At 47.0% G+C, this 21,457-nt stretch overlaps 1 protein-coding gene across 1 annotated transcript in view; it reads left to right on the top strand.

Moving 5' to 3' along the window:
- The window catches only part of LOC138492142 (trichohyalin-like), a 782,601-nt gene that overhangs the window by 164,733 nt on the left and 596,411 nt on the right, over positions 1-21,457 (top strand). Inside the window, exon 5 of the mRNA XM_069619133.1 lies at positions 20,964-21,071. Within this exon, the coding sequence (XP_069475234.1) occupies positions 20,964-21,071 (108 nt within the window). The remainder of the gene's footprint in view (positions 1-20,963; positions 21,072-21,457) is intronic.

The raw sequence follows: 21,457 nt of genomic DNA, 5'->3' as shown, positions 1-21,457 counted from the left end.
TTAGTCTTTCCCCTTCTTTAATGGCTTGCCAGGCTGAAAAACGATGATCTGGAGGGTTGCCCAATGCTGTGCCCTTGGTTACGATTTATTCAAAACCTTCCAGCAATCACCTTTTGGTTTTGCGACATACACTTTATAACATGCACATTCATTTTCCATTGGCCAACCCTTCCAAGGGCAATGCCGGCTTGTGTTTTTCTGCCTTAATCATATTTCTCCTACACTGTTCTCCTGAGTTAGTGTCTCTAAATTGAATTGCATGTATTTTTGCATCTCATGATAATCTATACTGTAATGTGGAAGACTATTATTTCCTTTTATCCTTATTCAATCAATGTGGTAAGGTTTCACCAATGAGTATGTGACAAAGTCTCATAGCTATTGCATTGTAAAGTCTTTGGGTCAAAAGATACTTTATTTCCAGCAAGTGAAGGGATGCACATGCATAGTTCATTTACTGGCGGGAAAATGCTCTGTGCATCTATTAAATAGGGTGAGAATGTAGTTTCTCAGTTCGGAACAACCACTCCCCCTTTATGCAGTCCTGGGGACAAGGAATGGAATTTCCTTGCATGGGAAATGGCTTCTTGCATGCACATACTGAATACTCTTTTCCCATGCGAGGAAAAGACAGACATATTTTGTCATGTTTGACTGTCCCAAACAGGCAAAAGGGTTTGTGTACTGCATAGAATAACCGTTCATGGTCCTTTTGTGCATTTCTTTAAACTCTGTACAGCAGCTGTCTAAACATCTTCTTGCCCCAATTGATTTCTGTCCCTTTTACTGGGCTAGAAATGTATTGTTCCTCTTATGTACCTATGACCATGACTGGTCAGGCAAGGCATTGGCATGGTGAAATGTACACGCATCACTTGCTTGGGTGTTGCAAGTGTATGAACAGAGAAGTCTCAAGTATGGGGCCTGATCCTGATAGTTTCAAAGGAGCTAGCCAGCATCCGCATCAGCATGTTATTTGTGCCAGCGCAAAGTCCCTGAGAAATGCACAGGTCTAAGCAGGGGTGGACCATGTCTTATTTATTTGGGACTTGCCACCTTTATGTGGGATGTGCCACCGGCAGACCTGTTTCCGACCCATGCAGACAGCAAATGCCTGATCTTCTGTTCTAGCAAAGTGCCCAAGGTGGTTCTGTTGACTTTCACAATAATGTATGGTATGGTAATATTTATTTGTAAAGCGCCTATACGCAAGGCAAGTGTTTCAAAGCGCTCAAGGAGGGAGGGAACAGGGGAAATAACAATCATTCAGAGCACTTGAATTTCTGAACAATACAAGTCTGCACTGGCAGGGTAAGTTCATATAATACAATTAACAGTGAAGATAACAGCAAATAGGTCTGACAACGATCCTGCAGTTTTCCAAGTGCATTGAGGCTCCACTGTGCAGGGAGGGGAGACTCGAAAGATAGACGATCTTCAGGCATGGAACATTCAGATTGTGCAGGTGTAAAGACAGTGCAGGCGATGGGAGTAGGGGGAACAAGTGCGGGGGGGGGTCCAAGTGAACCCAATCAGTCAGAAACTGTGGTAAATGCTGAGAGAGGCCACTCTCATGGGTCATTGACCAAGTGCAGTAGCAATGAGGCAAGTGCAGGCCCGGAGGCAGTGTGAGAGGACTGGCGAGGGTGCCAAGGACCTGTGAGACTCTGAGGTACACCCAGCTGCCAGTCCGTAAGCTGTGTGCAAAGGGGGGGGAGAGGGATAAAGCGGAGAGAGAGGTTAGCAGGCTAGAGGGAGAGAGAAGGAGGTGGAGAGGAGGATGGTATTAAAGAGTTTCCAGAATTTAAGGAGATCGGGCTCAAGACGGAGGGCGGCATGGAGGCTACTCCAGGGAGAGGCCCCTGCTGAGGATAAAGATCTCCCTCCATATCTCTGCTTGGAGAACTGGCTTACGCGCAGAAGGTTGGAGGTAGAGGAGCGGAGGGCTCTGGAAGGACAGTATTTAGGTAGGCATTGTTGCAGATGGGAAGGTCTCAGGCCCCAGAACGCCTTGTGGACAATGCAGAGGGTCTTGAACTTGATCATCGCAGCCACGTGGAGCCAGTGGAGGTATTTCAGCGCCGGAGAGATGCGGTCCCTGGGCTTGAGGACAAGGATAAGTCTTGCGGTTTTGTTCTGGATGAGTTGCAGAGGGTGCAAAGCAGAGGCAAAGAGGTTGAGAAAGAGGCTGTTGCAATAGTCCATCCTTGAAAGAACCAGGGCTCTGGAGACAGTGAGCTGCTGGAGGAAGGTTAGAAAAGGAAGGTTACCTCTGAGGAGGTGCAGCTCATAGTTGGACTTTTTAGAGATGTCGGAAATGTGAGTATAGAAGGAGAGAGTGGAGTCGAAGATGACCCAAAGGTTTTTTGCCTCGCCGGTGGGTGCGGGCGCAGGGCCAAGGTTTCCCGGCCAGAGAGAGAGTGGGAAAGTGGGAGCAGGAGTCCGAATGTAAACTATCTCAGTGTTACTGGCGTTGAGGTAGAGATCGTTTGCAGCACACCATCACTGAATTGCGGATAGACAGTCGGATATGAACAAGGTAGAGATGGTGGCTGAGGGTAGCCTGAAGGACAGTTGCGTGTCATCCGCAGAACACTGGAATTTAGAGTTGAATTGCTTACGCATTGACTCCAATTCCCATGCTACAAATGGTCCTGAGGAGGTTCATTCACCACAGGAGGACAATGATCATGGTGGCCCTGAATTGGCTATGGAAGGTCTGGTAGACAGACTTGCACAATCAGGGCAGTGGTGTGTGTTGGAGGATCTCAGTCATTCATTCTGGGCCTGTTGACTCTCGAAGCGGGCAGGGTCTTCTATTCAGACTCAGGCAGCCTTCAGTTACACATTTGTCTCGTGAGCGCTTCTGAATGTACCCAGTCCACCTGTGGGGGATGTATTTGGGGCATTTTGGGATCAGGTTCGGCGTCCTCACTTCTAAAGAGGAAACATCATACTCATCAGAAAAAATATGACCTCTAAAGAAACTTGTTCTTTACGCATGACTGGTGACCTGTTTCCAGACAGACTGAGTATAGGGTATCAAACATGGCCATGGGCAACCAAACTTGGATCTCCTCAAGGTGTCATGAAAGTGTAATACTGGGGTCTGAGTTACTTTCACGGCCTAACACCTGGTTTGTTGAAAAGGATCCCTAACATACACATAATGATGTGGCTTTCTTTTCAGTACTATTCATTGTATTGCCACAAAACAGACAAAAGTCCCTGAAAATAAATGATAGTTCCAAACATAGAACCTGGCTACTGCTTGTACTTCATTACCCAATATTACCTACCTTCTGCTTTGCTTATAGATGACATTTGCTTTTTTTTGGACTGTTTTACACAAGACGGCCATCTCTGTGAACTTTGACAAGAAATATATGCATAGGATCAACAACACATCGATTTTATCTCTGCGTTATATGCCTTTATTTAATAACCCATTGTATCCCTTTGTGTCATCCTCAGGTTTTGCAAAACACAATTGGCCTTATTCATTCATGCAGAAGCCTTCCTATAGCTGAACCACAAATCAGCAATTAACAATCTGCATCTTCGCATTTAACTCGCATTCATTTATATATATATATATATAACAGACTTTGAGACCATTACAATAGTGAACTGGCTAAGCATAAAATAATAATATCTATACGCTAGCTTTTCAACATAATAAAATATACAATAACCTTCTATAATTAATTCTTTGATGGTGTACTTTTACGCAGAACAGTACTGGAAAGTTCATAGGCCGCCTACATATTCAGGTGGTAAATCCACCTGAATACCGCCCAATGGAATTACCATTAACAACACTTGGTCTGGTGGGTTTACCACTAGATTACAAGTGGTGGTGGCGGAGTTGGTGCTGTTAGTCCCCATTAATTTGGAGTCTGTAGGGCTCCATGGGGGATTTTGGCAGAATTACTGGTGTAGTAATTCTGCCGATTTTGCCAATTGTTTGGCGGAAAGTGGGAGGATTTACGTCCCAGCATGATGCTGGAGGTAAATCACCCACTTCAGGGCCAAACCTGTAGTATGGCGGAGCAGGAAAAGTGGCAGTAATTCCATTACCACCACTTTTTTCCCACCCCGCCATACTCGTAATGAGCCCCAAAGTGTGCTAAAACCAAGAATTCATCTGCCCATAGTTTAAAGGTTTATAGAGCAGGATGAAAACCATGAACAACGTAGGACATGCTGATGGGAAGATGGATGTATCTGGTAGGTTCTCTGAGTAATTGAATGCAGAGAACACAACACAGCACGGGAACGGCACGCCTACTAGTGTAGGTGAAAGCAAATTTGTAAGCATTTGTTTTTTTGCCTTGATCTCCCTTCCTCTCAACTGGTCGGGATAGCCTGCCAATAGAGGCATTGCTAGGGGCGGGCTAAGGGGGCTATAGCCCCGGGTCTTTCGGTTGTAGGCCCCGGATAGAAGCTCAGGTGTTACAACCAAAAAGCTTTCTAGCCCCGAGTCCCACCAGTCCCGACATTAGCTTAGCCCCTGATCTTTTCCAGACCTAGCAACACCCCTGCCTGCCCAACAAGTGGCTTCTACCTGGTAAAAGTGAGGTTGATTCCCCTCTACTTGCTTGTAGTTTTCAATGGTCTCTTTTTAAACTAAGGCTTCCCTTTTTGTTGTTAGATTTAACAATCTCATGTGTTAGCTTTAATTATCCTTTGCAGGGTGATTTGTACCCGCTCTATTTCGGTAGTGAAGCATTTGGACACCCCTGACTTTTTTCAAAGCATGATATTTAATGGCCCCTGCTTCGACCGGGCAATGAGTGGATTGGTCTGCTGCTGGGTTGTTTACCAAAGTATTGAGTACTATAACAAATTATCAGAGTGAATCACATTTAATCGTTACAAACTTGTATTGTGCTTGTGTGTATGGGTGCCGCATTTCTCCAATTGGATGGAACCTTATTAGCTGGCTTAAAGGTAAGCTAAGCCCCCTCATACATGGCTTAAGATAGACCAGTTTCTGGGCATACAATAAGAGAGATGTAGTTCTACTCTAACAGGTTTACTATTGGTTCAATAATATTGGCATAGGTCTCTTACCAGAACTCCTGGAAATCCTTTCTCAGTGTTTACACCTTAGTGTGTTGAGTAGCCATGCTTCTAGTTTCTTGTATCAGATTGTTGTAGTATATGAACTTTCTATCTCCCAAAAAGCCCATTCGAATGCATTGTTCCCTACCATGTATTCCTCATCTTAAGATATGATATCTTCCAGCTTCAGCTGCTTCAGAATTTTCTTTTGACAGAGGGCGCTGTGCATCGATGCGGTCGACTTGATGTCCCTTGAGGGCTTTCATCCCAAAGTCGACGGCATCGTCGGTATATAAAGCACACGCAGCGCCCATTGGCTTCAGTTTCATTTTTCCGCGTAGCTAACGCTTCAATGAATTACGACGCACATCTGTTTTTTTCTGTGAGAAAACTTTGTATGAGTACTATAGCCTTGACTTCAGCACCTTCAACCCCGAAGAGCGAGTTTAAAAAGTGCTACTACTGTGGCACCAAGATGTCCCTTACGGACCCCTATCGGGTGTATCTGTGGTGCCTGGGAGTTGAACATAGTACAGCGGACTGTGAATCATGTCAGTCGATGACTGGTAAGGCTCTAAAAGAGCGTAAAGGGAAACTGGCGTTGGGTATGCCCCCTTCTAAACTGCCTTCGAAGACTCCACCGAAGAAACGATCATCCGACGAGTCGAGAGGATGACTCTTCTCTAAGGAAAAGGCAACACAAAAGCTCACGCAACAGGCGCGGGTCCCATCATTCCTCGCCATCTTCGAGGAAGTCGAAGAAAAGGCATTACAAATCCCCTACTTCGAGTTCATCTGATTCCTCCCCAGAGAGGAGTATAAACTGTCCACCAAACGCCTCTACCCTGGCTCATTGGAAATATTTTAGTCAGTAAATGCCTCAAATTTCGAGCGAGAAGCTCTAGCCCACTTGAAGGAGAAGGTAAAAAGCCATGCTGCTGTCGTGCCTCCTAAGGCGGACAAGGAAAGGCCTAAGGATAAATCTGTGCATCCTCGAGCCTGGGACGTAAGCTGGAGACCCCTTGAGATCCTTTGAGATTTCAACACAACAAGAAATTATTGAAGACTCTTTTGAGTTGAGGGTCAAGCCCTTCGAGGTCTCTGTCGAAGATAAAATGGATGGAAAAGTTGTTGAAGAAGTTGAAGTCTTATGCATTGACACTGTCGACGCCATCGACATCAAAGTCTTCGACACGTTTAGTGTCCAGACTGACACCTTTGTCAAAGCCATCGACACCTTTACTTTCAAAGACCAAGGAAATTCAGAAATCTTACAAACCACTACCAAAGAAAGATTTCTTTAAGTCTTTATCCTCCATTTATGAAGAGTATGAACCTTCAGATCAAGATACTCCACAATTTGGGTTGTAGTTAAGCATGCCTATTGTCCCAGAAATCCTTGTTTCAGAAGAATCCAGATTAAAGGATTTGTATGAAAATGTGCAATCAGCTAGTAGGGTGGACACTTCACCTGAGATGGAATTTGGTAATTCGGAACCAGGAGACCATGCTGATGCCTTTTATAGACATTTGATGACTGGAGTCATTGACTTTATGGTATGGGGCAGACCTGCTCCACCGTTTGAGCAAGATGACCTGACAAATATCTTGGATATGGGTCCACAAAAGGATCCCATAGTTCCTTTTCATGTAGCTCTCCAGAAAATGGTTATGGCAAATTGGGAGGTTCCCGAGTCAAGCCCTGCAGTGAACAAAAACCTCACCCAAAAATGTACACCATCCAGTAGCAACCCTAGCTACCTGTCAAAACACCCAACACCTGAAAGCCGAGTTGTTCAGGCAGCAATGTCGACCTCAAAACAAACTGCATACACTACCATCCCACCAGATAGGGATGAAAAGCGTTTCAACTCTTGGGCAAGAACACTTTTTTTCTGCCGGAAGCATGCCGCTCAAGTCCGCGAATTCCTTTGCGCTTTAGCAAAATTCACACTCACCCGTGGGACTGTGCTGCTATGGCGGCTGACCATATTCCCAGAGGGGAAGAGAGATGGCTTCCTGAGCATTGTAAAAAAAACGGCAAGGAGGTTTTGTGTGAGTCTCTGCAATCAGGATTGGACTCGGCTGGTCGCATCAGCAGAGCCTTGGCGGCAAGCACGGTAATGCGCAGATTTGTGTGGTTAATGAAGTCGGGTTTTGCACAGGATGCGCAGGCCAGGCTCCTCAACATGCCCTTTGACAGCACTGAGCTGTTTGGCAGAAGTTGCAGACCTCAAAGGCAGCGGCCAAGTCCCATGGAGCTGCTATCAGACAGCCACAATTCTCTTATCCCAGTAGAACATCTTGGAGAGGTAAGTCCTTTCGCTTCTACTCAGTTGGAAAAGTGAGAGGACTGGCTAGTCAAAAGGGTCAGGGAAGATTCCCTCATGGTGGACGAGGGAGAGGTGCAAAGCCCGACCAAGCAACGGCTACTTTACCATCAGGCACTGCTTCAGCCGCCTCAAAACCTCCCTGAGCCCTTAACCCACAAGACCCCTGTGGGAGGCAGACTCACTGCACCTAAAAGAATGGTGAGGCATTACTTCAGATGCATGGGCATTGGAAACAGTAGCCCAGGGTTACTGCCCTCCCTTTCTAAAGAGGCCTCCGGCCCATCCAGGGGAGTGCCACACTTTCATAGTTCAAGATCCGTTCCTTGTGCAGGAAATGTTTTTGCCTGCTAGAGAAAGATGCTATAGAACCAGTACCTGTGGCGCAGAGGAACAAAGGGTGGTACGCTCCCTATTTCTTAATCTCGAAGAAGGACCGAGGATTGAGTCCCATTTTGGACTTGAGACGCTTGAACAAGTTCCTCAGAAAGGACAAGTTCAAAATGGTTACACTTTCTCAGATCTTTCAGGCCTTCCAGCTCCAGGATAGGATGGTGTCATTGGACCTTCAGGACGCTTACTTTCATGTGCCGATCCATCACAAGCACAGAAAGTAAAGAGGTTCGCAGTTGGTGGCTCTCATTATCAGTTTCGAGTTCTGCCATTTTGGCTGACCTCTGCCCCGAGGGTGTTCACCAAATTGATGGCGGTGGTGGCATCTACCCCTACCTGGCTGATTGGCTTATCATGGCCCGTTCCCCCGAGCAGGACCTGGAGCATCTCAGCATAACCTGCCACAGACTGATCTTTTCCCTCAATTACAACAAGTCTCACATGATACCATCTCAAAAACTCCAATTCATTGGAGCAGTACTGGAAGCATCCATTGGAAAAGGCTCGCCACACGAGGTGAGGCCTCAAAACATTCTGCAGATGGTCACCAAATTCCAGAGTACCCAGCGTCTTCCAGCTTTCGACTTTTTTGAGGTTGCTCGCCTCACAGCATCCTGCCTTTTCCTGGTGCCAGAGGCTCGCCTGAGAATGAGATCCATTCAATGGGCCCTCAGGACACAGAGGTCTCAATTCTCAGGCAAGATGTTGTTAAGATGGATTTCTGAACTCTGACCTGGTGGGCAGAGGTTCAGAAGGCCAGCCCAGTTTCTTGGAACAGGGTAACCTCTGGACAAGCCAGACCAATCAAGGTAGCTATGGCAGGCGGTCAAGCCTAAGTCTCAGGAGGGGTGAGGGTGACTGAAAGACCTCAATGAGCACACAGAGCAAGGACACTTACAAATTACTCCCAGACAGGTGTCATATCAAAAATATAAACACATTTATTACAAGGCCTTTGTAACTCAGACCATAGCAAAAGAATCATAGCAATACTAACTAAATCAACACAACACTTATCAATACAATGTATATACAAGACCATTGGGGTCTAAAGGGGTAAATACACGAAATATGTCGACAACCTAGATGGGAAGGAAACAGGCAGTGCAGGTAGTCTTTAGGCCCCTTCGACATCAGCAACACACCTAACTAAGAGGCAGTCCAAGCCCTAAGAAGAGAGGAGCCTTGTGCTCAATAGTACATGCAATGCAAGGGCATGTGGTTGTTCCAATGGACAAAACGGGGTCTCTTCAGGGGTCTCTAGCAGCTCAGGAGGGTGGACGAGGCGATGAAGAATCTGTTCCCACTATTCTGGGAGGACCTCCAATGGAAGGAAGAGGCAGTTCTAGAGTGCGGGATGGAGTTGCTAGTTCGCACTAGCTGTGGAAAGGAGTGGGACCCTCAGGGGCCACTCATGCGTAAAAAGGGGCCCTGGTGCTAGGGGTCACCGGTTAGTGTTGGAAGTACTCACAGGTCATTGGCGCACTCGGACCCAAACTTTGCCAGTTCAGTCCACTTCGCTTGCAGGTTTGAACGCGGCAAAAAGGATGTCTCTGTGGCTTTCAGTTCCTGAGATACAGTGAGGATTCCCAAACGGGACAGTGGCGATTTCTCAGCTCCGGGTGGATGAATCGACCTGGTTTCACTGCAGCAGGCTTCAGGGGCAAGAGGGTCACAAATGCAGCGCACTTGCAAAGGTTGCTGCTGCAGCAGGGCAACATGGTAACCGCGTATGCTCGAGTCCTGGCGCACTCGTCTCTCTTGAGACCTGGGAATGCCAAGTGTACGAAATTCAGGGTGAGGGTGCTGTGGACACAGAGCTAGCATTATACCAAGTTTCGAGGGCCTCCTCGAAACAGCAGAGGGGACAGAGCAAAGCAACTGGGTAAGCTAGTCAGTCCACTGGTTGGCCCAGGGACACTTCCGAGAAAGCATACTTGCAGGTTTTGATGAAGGTGAAGAGAATGGTTGCTCCCACTTTTCCAATGGTTCAAAGCGTCTTCGCAGACCTTCTAGGACGACCAGGTGCAGAGTGGTCCCACGGGACGACAGCGGACTCAGGGTGCCAAACCTTCCAGCGGGTCACCAGCGGTTCCTCGACTCAGCTTTGCAGTTTCAGGATACTTGCATCCTATCCTTCGTTCAGTGAGAACTCCAGAGATCGACATGGTATGGGTGTTTTCAGCCTCCTCTTATCCAAAGTTCCCTTCGCGCCAAAATGGAGAGGACCCAATGGGAGATATGCTCACAAACACACACTCCATACGTGGACCAGTCATAGGCCACGGTCGTCCCAGTCCTTCACAGCACTCCAGACTCTCTGGCAACCAAGATGTGTATTGGGGACAGACACCCCAGCCCGCATCCTGGAGGCAAACACACCTGGCATGCAGAAGCCCGCCAAAGCTTGGCATTTCACGGGAAACTGCATGTCCAAATAAGGACTGACCCGGGTCGAGTCATCCTGGGGAAGGTGAAGGGGCATGATGGCCAAAGGACAGGACAAAGAACCTTGTGGCATGGCCATTTTGGAGCCAGGCCACCTATTCGTGCCAAACGTGGTTAACGCGATTAACATGGCAGGAAAGGGTTAAAAGTAATGCGAAAAGATAGCTGCCACCAGCCCTGTCCATGACACATCTGCACATCACACAAAAAGTCCATTAGGAGTATCTAGGGCCTTTGGAAAATGACTACAGACCCAAGTACACTGTACTGGAAGGTACATTGTGTACTTGTTACATGTTGCAGGAAAGTTGCAACATGGAAAAGGACTAAGGGAAACAAAGTCTCCCAGTACTGACTGTCTTAAGGGCATGTCAGTTTCCCCATAAAAAGTGAGCGAACGCCCAGAGGAGGGCAGCTGAAGGCTGTGCTTCTCTGGCAAAGTCAGTCTACGGTGTCTAAACAGCAGCAAAATGTTTGGGGGTGTACACATGGAGGGAAAATTACATACAATTATGAAATCTTTCCTAACAGATGTAGACTTACTTCATGTTCCAAACAGTGCTACACATGATCTTCTGTGGTGGCCCTGCAGGGGCAATGTTCTGAAGGGAGAACCTTTTTGGTAACCATGGCGGAAATAACTGTAGTTACGGATGCCTCACTCATGGGGTGGGGAGCCCACGCCAACGATCTGAGAGTCAGCGGTCATTGGTCTCCATCCGAGTCCAAACTACACATCAACCTTTTAGAGCTGGGGGTGATCAGACTAGCGCTGAAGGTCTTTCTGCCCTTTGTACGGGGAAACAATGGCCTGATAATGACAGACATCATGGTGGCCATGTTATACCTCAACAAGGGAGGAGGTGTAGGGTCACTACCAATGTGCAGCAAGGCAATGCAGCTCTGATTCTGGGCAATTCAAGGAGTCGTCTCCCGATCGGCAGTTCACCTAGCCAGAGAGGAGAACACAGCTGCGGATGCTCTGAGCAGGCAGAGCACAGTCTCCCACTAGTGGGAACGAGCTCAGAAAGTCCTTTGAGAGATTTTCACCCTTTGGGAAACCCCACAAGTAGACCTGTTTGCTACCAGTGTCAACCGTAAGTGCAAACTGTTCTGTTCCAGGGAATTTCCCCCAAGAGGCGCTTTAAAGGACGCATTCGTATTGAGTCCCCGTCATTCCTCAAGTAATCAGGAGGCTGAGAAAGTTCAGGAAATCCATTATCCTAATTGCTCCAGATTGAGCCAGGAGGACTCCAATGCATCTTCCACAAAGAGAGGACCTTCTCTCGTGAGAGGAGGGCTGGGTTCTCCATCCCGAGGTTAAGACACTCAGCCTTCACGTGTGGTTTCTGAGAGGTTGAGAGATAATGATTGGGACCTCTTGGACAACGTAATGGAGATTTTGCTTTCAGCCAGAAGGCCAGCAACAAATTCCTTGTACCGCTGCCATTGCAACAAATTCTGCAGCTGGTCTAGGGAAAATTATGTGAACCCTTTTCAATGCAATACACTGATGGTGTTGTCTTTTTTGTTACTTTTGGCTAGTCTGGGGCTCCAAATTGGGACCATTATAGGATACATGCTGGCACTTTCAATCTTTAAGCGCACCTCGGAAGATGTGTATCATATTACAAAATACCATTGATTATATAATTTCTTAAAGGGCTCAGTAATGTGGTCCTTCCTATACCTTTTTAATTCCCAATTTGGGATCTTAATCTGGTATTAAAATGTCTGTTTTGTGCTCCCTTTGAGCCACTCCACTCTTGTCCATTAAGACTGCTAACATTTAAAACCATTCTGTTAGTTGCGTTAACATCAGCCTGCAGGGTGAGTGAGTTGCAGGCTCTACCTAGTAAGCCTCCAATTACCATTTTTTACAAAGATAAAGTTGTCCTCAGGGTTAACCCTTTTTTGCCAAAAATTGTGTGATTTACATTTAGCCCAGAAAATTGTGCTTTCTGCTTTCTATTTGCCCCTCATCCTGGCAAGGAAGAGGAAATGCTACATAGGCTTGATCCCAGAAGGGCTTTGAGCTGTTATGTTTCATGAATGGCGAAAATCTGTCAACATGACTAGCTTTTCATTTGGTATACTGGACACAAACTGGGTCTTCCAGTTACAAAACAAACTTTGTCCAGATGGATCATTCTTGCTATTACAGAATGCTACAGATTGTTTGGGAAAGATACCCCAGAAAGCCTAAGAGCCCATTCCACAAGGGGCATGGCAACATCTTCCATCCAAGAGGGGTGCTGATAAAAGACATTTGTGCAGCAGTCACTTGGTCTACATCCCCACTTTTACAAAGCACTACTGTCTCGATTCACCCTCTAGCCAGGAAGGAAGATTTGGGAAAGCAGCCCTATACTCGATCCATGACAAATCTTAAAACTGAAAATTCTTACTCCCGCCTCCAAAACCTAACACTGCTTTGGGAGTCTTATCATAGGATGAGGAGTACGTCTGGAGGACACAATCCATTAGAAGGACAAGTTACCTACCCCTGGTAACAGTTCTTTCAACTGGATGTTCCTCCCACGTATTCCTCATTGCCCCTCGCAGCGTACCCCGCTGTAGAATTTCCAGGCATTACACCTTTTTACGCTCTTTCAGAGTCTAGTATGATATGGTATGATATGTCATTTATAACACGCCTGTACATAAGTGTTTCCAGGCACGACAAGACAAGGGAGGGAAGACGGAGGGAGGACAAAGCAAACAATCTTACTAGGCCTTGTGTCATTCAGATCGTGCCAGTGCGAGAACGAGAAGTGCAAGGAGAAATGGGCGTTAGTGCAAGGGAGAGAAGAGGGGAGGGGAAAACAGGGCAGCAATGCTCTGAGTAAGTGCAGCCAGGGCAGCGCGGCTCTGAGTAGTGCAAGGAGAACAAGGGACAAGGGACTGTAGGGTTACAGTTACAGCCCCTAAGTGCGTGGTAGGCCCGGATGCAGTGCAAGAAGAGTGACTGATCAAGAAAGAGCAAGGTACCCAGTGACACTCTGAGGGTAGCCAAGCAACCAGTCGGTACAGCAGACAGGTAGGTTGGGTAGGTCAGCAGGGGAGGGAGAGAGTGAAGGCAGAGAAGAGGAACGTTTTGAGCTGATTCTGGAACTTCAGGTGGTCCGGCTCAAGGTTGAGAGGGGCAGGGAGGCCATTCCAGAGGGAGGCACCTACAGAGCAGTAGGTCTACCCCTCTCCCCACTCTCTGCCTGGAGAAGTGTCTAACCCTTAGAGAGTTGGAGGTAGCTGAGCAAAGGGCTCGAGAAGGAAGGTATTTTGGAAGAACGCGTTGGATGTAGTTCGGGCCCCGGTCCCAGAAAGACTTGTGGACAATGCAAAGGGTCTTGAACTTGATACTTGCAGCCACTGGGAGCCAGTGGAGAGATTTCAGTGCTGGAGATACACAGTCCGTGGGCTTGAGGCCAAGGATACGTCTCGCAGTCCTGTTCTGGATTAGTTGCAGAGGGCAGAGAGTAGAGGAAGGTAGACTGAGAAAGAGGCTGTTGCAGTAGTCCAGCCTAGAGAGAACCAGGACTCTGGAGACAGTGAGCTTCTAGGGTAAAGTGCGAAAGGGAAGAGTCCCTTTCAGGAGGTTCAGCTGGTAGTGGGTCTTCTTGGCGAGGTCTGAGATGTGAGACGAGAAAGACAGAGTGGAGTCAAAGATGACACCAAGGTTTTTTTGCCTCCCAGGAAGGCAGAGGAAGAGGGACCAAGGCTGGCAGCCAGAGTGAGAGAGGGAAAGCCGGGGCAGGGGTCCCAATGAGAAGGATCTCTCTTACTGGCATGAAGTCGAAGCTCATTGGAGGTGCACCAATCCTGAATCACAGATAGACAGCCAGGAATGAGTGAGAGAGTAGAAGAGAGGGGTGGAGACTGAAGGGAGCCTGAAGGAAAGCCGAGTGCCATCCACATAACACAAAGTTAGAGGAGAAGGTAGAGGTCAGGTGGGCCAAAGGGGCCAAGCAACCCAGGGTGAGAGGATAGAGCCCTGGGGAACATCACAGGTAGAGAGAGAGAGAGGGGGGGGGCAGAGTGAAAGGGACCAAGTTGGACCAGGGAGGGGTGGTCCAAGAGGAAGAAGGTCAGCCAGTCTAGGGGCTGACCCGTGATGGCCAGTGTGAGAAAACTGAGGGTATTCTCCCGGGCCGACCTCGAGAATTCCTTATTCAGTTGGCCAGGCAAGGGCAGGCACTCTCAGATCTCAACCCTGGGGGCGGACGAGCGAGGGAAGATCACCTGGGTAGGGCAGCCCGGGGTTCTGCTGGGGGAAATACCCAAAGGGGGACGCAGTATTATACAGTGGAAGGAGAGAAGGATGAGATCCCTGAAGGCTTTATAGGCTGTACCATATCTGCCTCCCTTCCTCACAATAAATCTCTCTTGCCCAATCCCTGCGACCACTCCATATCTGGTAAACCCCCCTAGCAGCTCAAACCCTGTTGTGCTCGGAGGCCACATCTCACAGAATCCATGTTTTTCTGTTCCCAACCCGGACACTCCTAGTTATTCTTCTCCCCATCCCAATCCTTCTTATTTCCAGAACCCCCAGTCTGCGTGGACAACACAATACCATTTCCACAATCCAACCTGTTCAGGTCACAATAAAAACTCTGGTAATTTCCTTTCATTCCACAACCCCTACAAATTCCACTCTTCCGAGTTTACCAACCCCCCTAGTACGAGGTTTATAATCCCGCATAACATCTATTCTCCATCTTACCGTATAGGATACTCAAACACTCTACCACCCTCCTTTTCCAACACAACCACTTTCTTATACTGTGACAAACAGACTAATGCCATACCCGTTTACCTGACATGTCTCAACCCAAGGGTCAGGCAGAGTCAGGCAATTACCAATAATTACACACACCTGACAGCCCTATCTCTTCCACATAGAGATAAAAGACAAAACACAAATGCAAACTTGGAGCAAGGCTGAACGCACGAGGAGACCGCTACACCAAACCGGCAGTTCAAACAGAGAAGGAAAGCTGTGAGACCTGGAAGGACATCAAAGGGGGAGTTTCCCTTGCCTTTTTTACCTCAGACCTGCAAAGCCTCCGAAAAGGGAAATTATAAGACCGGGAGCTACAGCTGGCATGCAAAGCAGCAGACATCAATGGTACACGGGGCCTCCCGCTTTGATAACACAGGCAGAGGGGCAAGCTGGCTACCATGGTACTATCCTTGACTCCAGAGAAGTAACGGGTTCAGCGCAGCCGGTGAGTGAGAGGAAGCAGTAGTAAACCGAACTGTGTTGAGCCCAGGGTTGCAGGTGGCAACATTTTTTAATGCAAGGAATCCAAAAGACAAAGAACTTGTGTATGTAATCGAACTTTAAAGAAAGCCCAATTGAGGTCCAGGTGCAGAGGGGTCCGGCACCACTTGGGCGATCATTCTAAAGACTCTGACCGGGACCTATTCTTTGAAACTACAAGAACCAGAAGCCCTAGGGAAGGGTGACGTAAGGTGTCAGAGTGGTCCTATAAGGGTTATGTCAAATCCTGTATACATTCGAAGGTCTCTGGCCCGTGATGAGAGGAATGCTAGGGGAAGGGAACCCAGCTCTCTGAGAAGATTGTGAACTGTGTAATAAGGAAAGTGTGAACCCGACAGAGGGATGCTGTGAGAAAGCTCGGGGAAGGAAAACCTTGCTCTCTGAAGAAAAGGAGCCATGCATGAACTGTGTTAAAGAGAGGCCGTAGTGAACCCGATGGAGGGAGGCCCAAGACTGCGAGAAGCATCCGAGCCCGGCGGAGGGAGATCCTGGGGCCAAGTACAGTTGTCCAAGGTGCAAGACCACTGAGAGAACTTTTGTTTGTTTATTTTGCATCAAGAGTCATACACCCGTGAACATTGTGTCGACAAGAGTAAACCTGGTCAAGGGTTGTCCGCAGTAGGGAATTGTTTAAAAGGACATTTGACTAATACAAGCAATAGCTAGTGAACCCAACGGAAGGAGGCCCAAGTTGCAAGAAGGATCTGAGCCCGGTAGAGTGAGATCCAAGAGGCGAGGAGCAATCACCCAAGGTACGAGAGTACCAAAGTAACTTTTTGTTTATCTGTTTTGTTTCTTTGAATCAACCAGCCTTCTAAGGCAAGAGACTTTTGCAAGAAGGAGACTTGGCCTTTTATATCGCTGAACTGAACTGTGAACCTCGTCCTGACGAGGCCAAGGAGTGTGCTGTGCTTGAGAGTCCTGCCTTGTCCCGTGCTTTAAACGTGGGGAAGGGAGAACCAGCCTTACCATCCTGACTTTCATTTTTGTGAACACTTCTTTCTTTTCTGGTGAACATTATCCCACACACTTTTTGTAATTTAGTATGAAGGATTGGCAATAGTTTTTTTTTTTTTTGGTATAGGGCCTTTTTATTTGACAAGACGCCACTAAGACTGCCTTATTATTATTTGATGGTCGTAGCTAGCTCCCGTCTTAGATTTAGGTTTAGATTAGGTGTTTATCTTACCCATTATAAAGTTCATTAAACACCCTTGAACTGTGATCATTTATCTGACTTTAATGTTGCCACCATGAGTTCCTTACACCAGGTTCTCATGGATTCGATAGATCAGGATGTGGTGATTAACCGTGTCAAAAGCAGAGGAGAGATCAAGAAGGATGAGGACCGAAGGAATGCTGCAATCAAGGTTAGAGACCAGATCTTCACGGGTGTTCAGGAGAGCAGTTTCCGTGCCTCTGGCAGCTCTGAAGCCAGACTGATGGTCATGGAGACAACCAACAGATTCAGTATGGAGAGTAAACTGGGAGATGGTCAGCTTTTCCAAGAGTTTGCCCAGGAAAGGGCTGATGGAGATTGTCTGGCAGGTAGGATCGGCAGTGGGTGCACAAGGGAGTGCTTAAGGGGAGAGGGAAAAGTTCCAGTGGCAAAAGAGTGATTACAGAAATCGGCCAAGACTGGAGCAAGGGTGTTAATATGGTCCTTGATGGTTCTGGAGGAGCAGGGGAGCATCTGTTTTGATGACACTTTCATAGATCATACTTGTCTAGATACCTCGTCGGGTGTTGTCAGAGAGAAAGAGAGAAAGAGGAGGAAGGAGGAAGAGAGGGAGAGATGGTGAAAGGGGGGCTGAGAGAGGAAGAGGAAGAGGGAGAGGAAGAGGAGATCGAGGACAGGATTTCCTGAGTTTTAGAGGAGAAGTGAGAGTCCAGAGCTGTACAGAGGGCCTGGGAGGGAACAGGAGCGGTAGAGACTGCAACAGGATTGGCCCGTTCCTTGCAGATTTTAAAGAGTTCGGCCGTGTTGTTAGAGGCCACAGAGATGCAGGCTTGAATGTGTGCTCTCTTCCTGAACAGGATAGAGAGTCTGTATTTCCTTTGAAGCAGGTAGCAGGCTCAATCAACTCAAACCGAGATAGACCCATTAGGCATACCTCTACATGGTGTGAGAAACCAAAAGGTGTCTCACCCGCTAGTCCCAGGGGGATCTGTCATCCAGGTGGCCAGGACATGGACATCGCTTTTGTATCCAGTTTTCTGGGAGTGGCCCAGTGCAGGAGGATCACCTGGGTGAGGAGTCTTTGGGGAGTGGGACACCGGATGCCGAGACGCGGTATCCCTCCCCCTTCAACGCCTTTACCCCATCCAACCAGGTAGGATATGTGGGAACTTTATCCCCCCACCCTTTCCCTTCAACAAAAACATCAGTTCAGACAGCCCGCTCTTGGAGAAAACAGACTCACACCCGAGCAGTATACCTTGCATGTCGGACTACAATGGTGAGGAAAGGTCAGGCCATTACTGGTAAATACTCGCACCTAACTTCCATTAAACTTCACCACACGGATAAAAGGCGGACCACGAGAGCACACTCTGAGCGAGGCAAAGCACACGAAGGAACAGCCGTTTTGAGTTGGCATCTAAACGAGGGGAGGAAGACAGGACACCAAGAATGGTTCACAAGGGGGGAAATACCCTTGACCTTTTCGGCAAGAAACCGTTACTTTCACGAAACCTTTGAGGCAGAAAGCAAAGGCCAGGAAACTAGACTGAAGAATCCTGCATTGTGTGTCAAAGATATTTAAGGCCTTATCGCATAACTAACCAAGGCGTGGAGGAGGAGGAAGAGGAGGAGCAGCAGCAGCATCAGCCGCCGGGGTATCGTGCTTGGCTCCAAGAACAAAATAATATAAGAGATGAACATAGCCGGTGAGTTGGGGAAACCGTTGCAAGACCGGTTGTGTGTTGAAGTTAATAGTGCAAGCAGCAACATTGTATAACGAGCGCTGGAACTTAAACGTGTGTGATGAAAGACGCAATGCCGTTCATGAGTGGTCTGGCACCACAATTGTGCTCAATCGAAGGTCTCTGTAAGGTATCCCGCCAAGGGAAATGGAAGTAGAAGATTGTAAGAACAGTGCATGAAGTGAAGCAAAGTGGTCCTGCGACGGTTTAAGCAAAACCCATCACACATTCGAAAGTCTTTGATTTTATGATAAAAAGAGGATCCGAGCCAGAACGAGGGAGGTCCCTGGTGTGGACCAGAACGAGGGAGACCAAGTGTGAACAATGTGATAAAAAGGCAGTCTGCGTCCCAAGGAGGGAGACCCTGATGAACATTAGGAACGAGAACTTGTACATGTGAAGATCTTAACAGCAGTGGAACTTTGAGATTTGTTTGTTGCGGCAGACCCTCTTCAGTAAGAGAATGTCAGTGGAAAAGAGGCTTTGGCAGAAGGCCCTGATGTCTGTGCTTTGAACTGTATCCTAGTGGCCGGGAAAACCAGAGTATGTGCAAAGCTTGAATGTGCCGCCTTGCCCTGTGCTGAAAACATGGGGAAGGGAAGCCAACTACCCAATGGTCTTGACATATTATTTCTTGAATACTTTTCTTTATTGCATATATTATTGTCCCACACCCTTGTGTATTTAGAAGTAAGGATTGCCAATAGGTTTATTAGTATAGGCCCTTTTATTTTGACAGAGACTTGACTAGGAATGCTTTATTATTATTTGATGGTCGTAGCTTTCTCCCATCCTTAGATTTGGGTTAGATAGGCGTTCAACGAACCCATTGAAGTTCAATAAACACCCTTGAACTGTGATCACTTGTGCCCGTCTTCACTAATCTTTTAAAGTTCCTTTCCTTTTGAAGATCAACCTTTGGGCTTAATGCCATATAAATTAAAAATGACTTTCTTTCTGTGGAGCTGGGTCTAATGGCACTTTGTAACTCGTACACAAATAGTTTATTGAATCTGTTTATAAGAAGACGCTTTAAAGAAGGAACCACGTGTACCACTGCATCAGGCAGTCTGTCTCTAAACAGTCTGCTAGAGGAGTAATCTTCTCTAGTATGCTCTGTACTAAAACTTCAAAAAAGGGATGGGACAACATAGTGTCCTATACAGTATTAGTTCTATTTTTTCCCATGTCGGATGACTTAGTAGCAAGAGGTTCATCCTCTGATCCCATTGAAGGTGTTGACAAATCAGTAATCAATGGCACTTCTACAGGAATTGACGACTTGTTGAATATATTGAAAACTACCTGCCTCAGAACTTGAACATTAGCTAGAAGCAGTGCAAGCTCAACAGTCCCATGAGAAGATTACTTCAGTATGGATCCTTTCTTCTGAGCAGAGGATTTGGTCAAAGCCTGATCAACCCCACATCCAAGCAAGCCAGTTTGTTGCTTATCTTCGGCAATAGCGCTTCTTTCTGGTACCAACACTACCTCATCAGGAGCAATGAGGTCATCTGACACTGAGGCACCAGTGACACCAGTTACATTCCACCAATGGGTATTCCCTTTTCCCACCTGGCTCTGTTGGCACTTTACCACCTAGAGGTACTCAAAGGTGAAGTTGCCCTAGGAACTCTCTCATGAACAGGCCAGAGAAAATACTAAAAATGGGGGTGCGATCTTCTCACTGGTACCAACACGTGATGCTGGAGCACATATCCTTTTGGGCCTGGTTCCCTTTTGGGAAAGCCGGTGTCCTTGGTATGTATTGCAAAGTCCTTCATTCCTTTGAAACTGGTTACAGCTGCTAAATTGAAAGAAGGTGAGTTCTGAAACACCTATGTTGTCTCTCCTCACACAGGGTGCAAGTACTTACTGGGTACTTACTGGGTGTTGATTGTCCCAGCACTGGACACAGGTATGATGAGTCTCTGTGACCAAGAATTGCTTTCCACGTAGGATGCATCATTTGAAGCTGGTAGTGTATAGTGTATGGCACACACCAAAGGGAGGCAGATTATAGATGGGTGAGAAGATGTATATTTTGTAAAGGTGTTGGTATTACCATCCCACAAAGAGTGAAAGTCCCCTCAAACAGGAAGGAGCAACGAGGTGAGAGTTAACCCAACCAGCCTCTGAGGTAGGAAAAAGAGGAATTAATGGTCTGTCGGTTGACGCATGGGTAGGAGGGATAGCAGCTAGTGTGCAAAGGGAGGCATGCGTGCATGAGGCACTACAAAGCAAATGATATCCTTTTAAAGTAATGGCTGAGCTGGGACATTAAAGCCGGTCCATGTGGTAGTAACTTTAATACCGCCAAACAAGTAATGTGGGCCCATCGTCTTTTATTTTACTCCACAGGTATTTGTAAATATTTATGTATGGTAATGTTGGTAATGCCCTTGGTACCTCTTTTTACATAGTAATCCAATCCAAATGGACTTTTCTGATTTACTATTTGGCTCCCTCTATTCTGTTGATCAACATTCTTGCACATATATATATTTTTTTTATAGGCTTGAATTCAGAGACAAGATCCAAAGAGCAATTCCTAACACACTTCAATATGGAATCAACATTAAAGGACGAGCAGACGGACACAACTCCATGTAAACATTTGGCAGGTAAAGATTTTCGTAAACTCCACGTTTTGTATCAATGTGAACCAGCTCATTATTTTAATTCCACTCTCTCCTCATTCCCTTTTTACCTCTTTCATTTGTATGTGTCCTTTCTACATTGCACAGGTTTTTCCTCAACTTTGTATTTGCTGCTGTGAAAAACTCAACCTTTATCACCAATAATACCAAAGCTAGCTATTCACATTAGAATCCCAAAAAGGGGTATCATGTTGTTTTAACCAACTAAATTACTTAGTTGTCATTACTTTGAATTACATTGTGGGGAAGTAATTGGGTAGATGTAATTAAGTGTTAGGGGCTATAAGAGGGTGCAGAGGGGTTGGGTTCATAGCAAATGAGGAACGGCTTTGGGGAGACCCCTGTAATAA

The sequence above is a fragment of the Ambystoma mexicanum genome, chromosome 10 (assembly GCF_040938575.1).
Source record: "Ambystoma mexicanum isolate Mex_15411 chromosome 10, UKY_AmexF1_1, whole genome shotgun sequence".
Lineage (NCBI taxonomy): Eukaryota > Metazoa > Chordata > Amphibia > Caudata > Ambystomatidae > Ambystoma > Ambystoma mexicanum.
The sequence above is the reverse complement of the archived record's forward strand: the minus strand, read 5'-3'. Positions and strand labels throughout refer to the sequence as shown.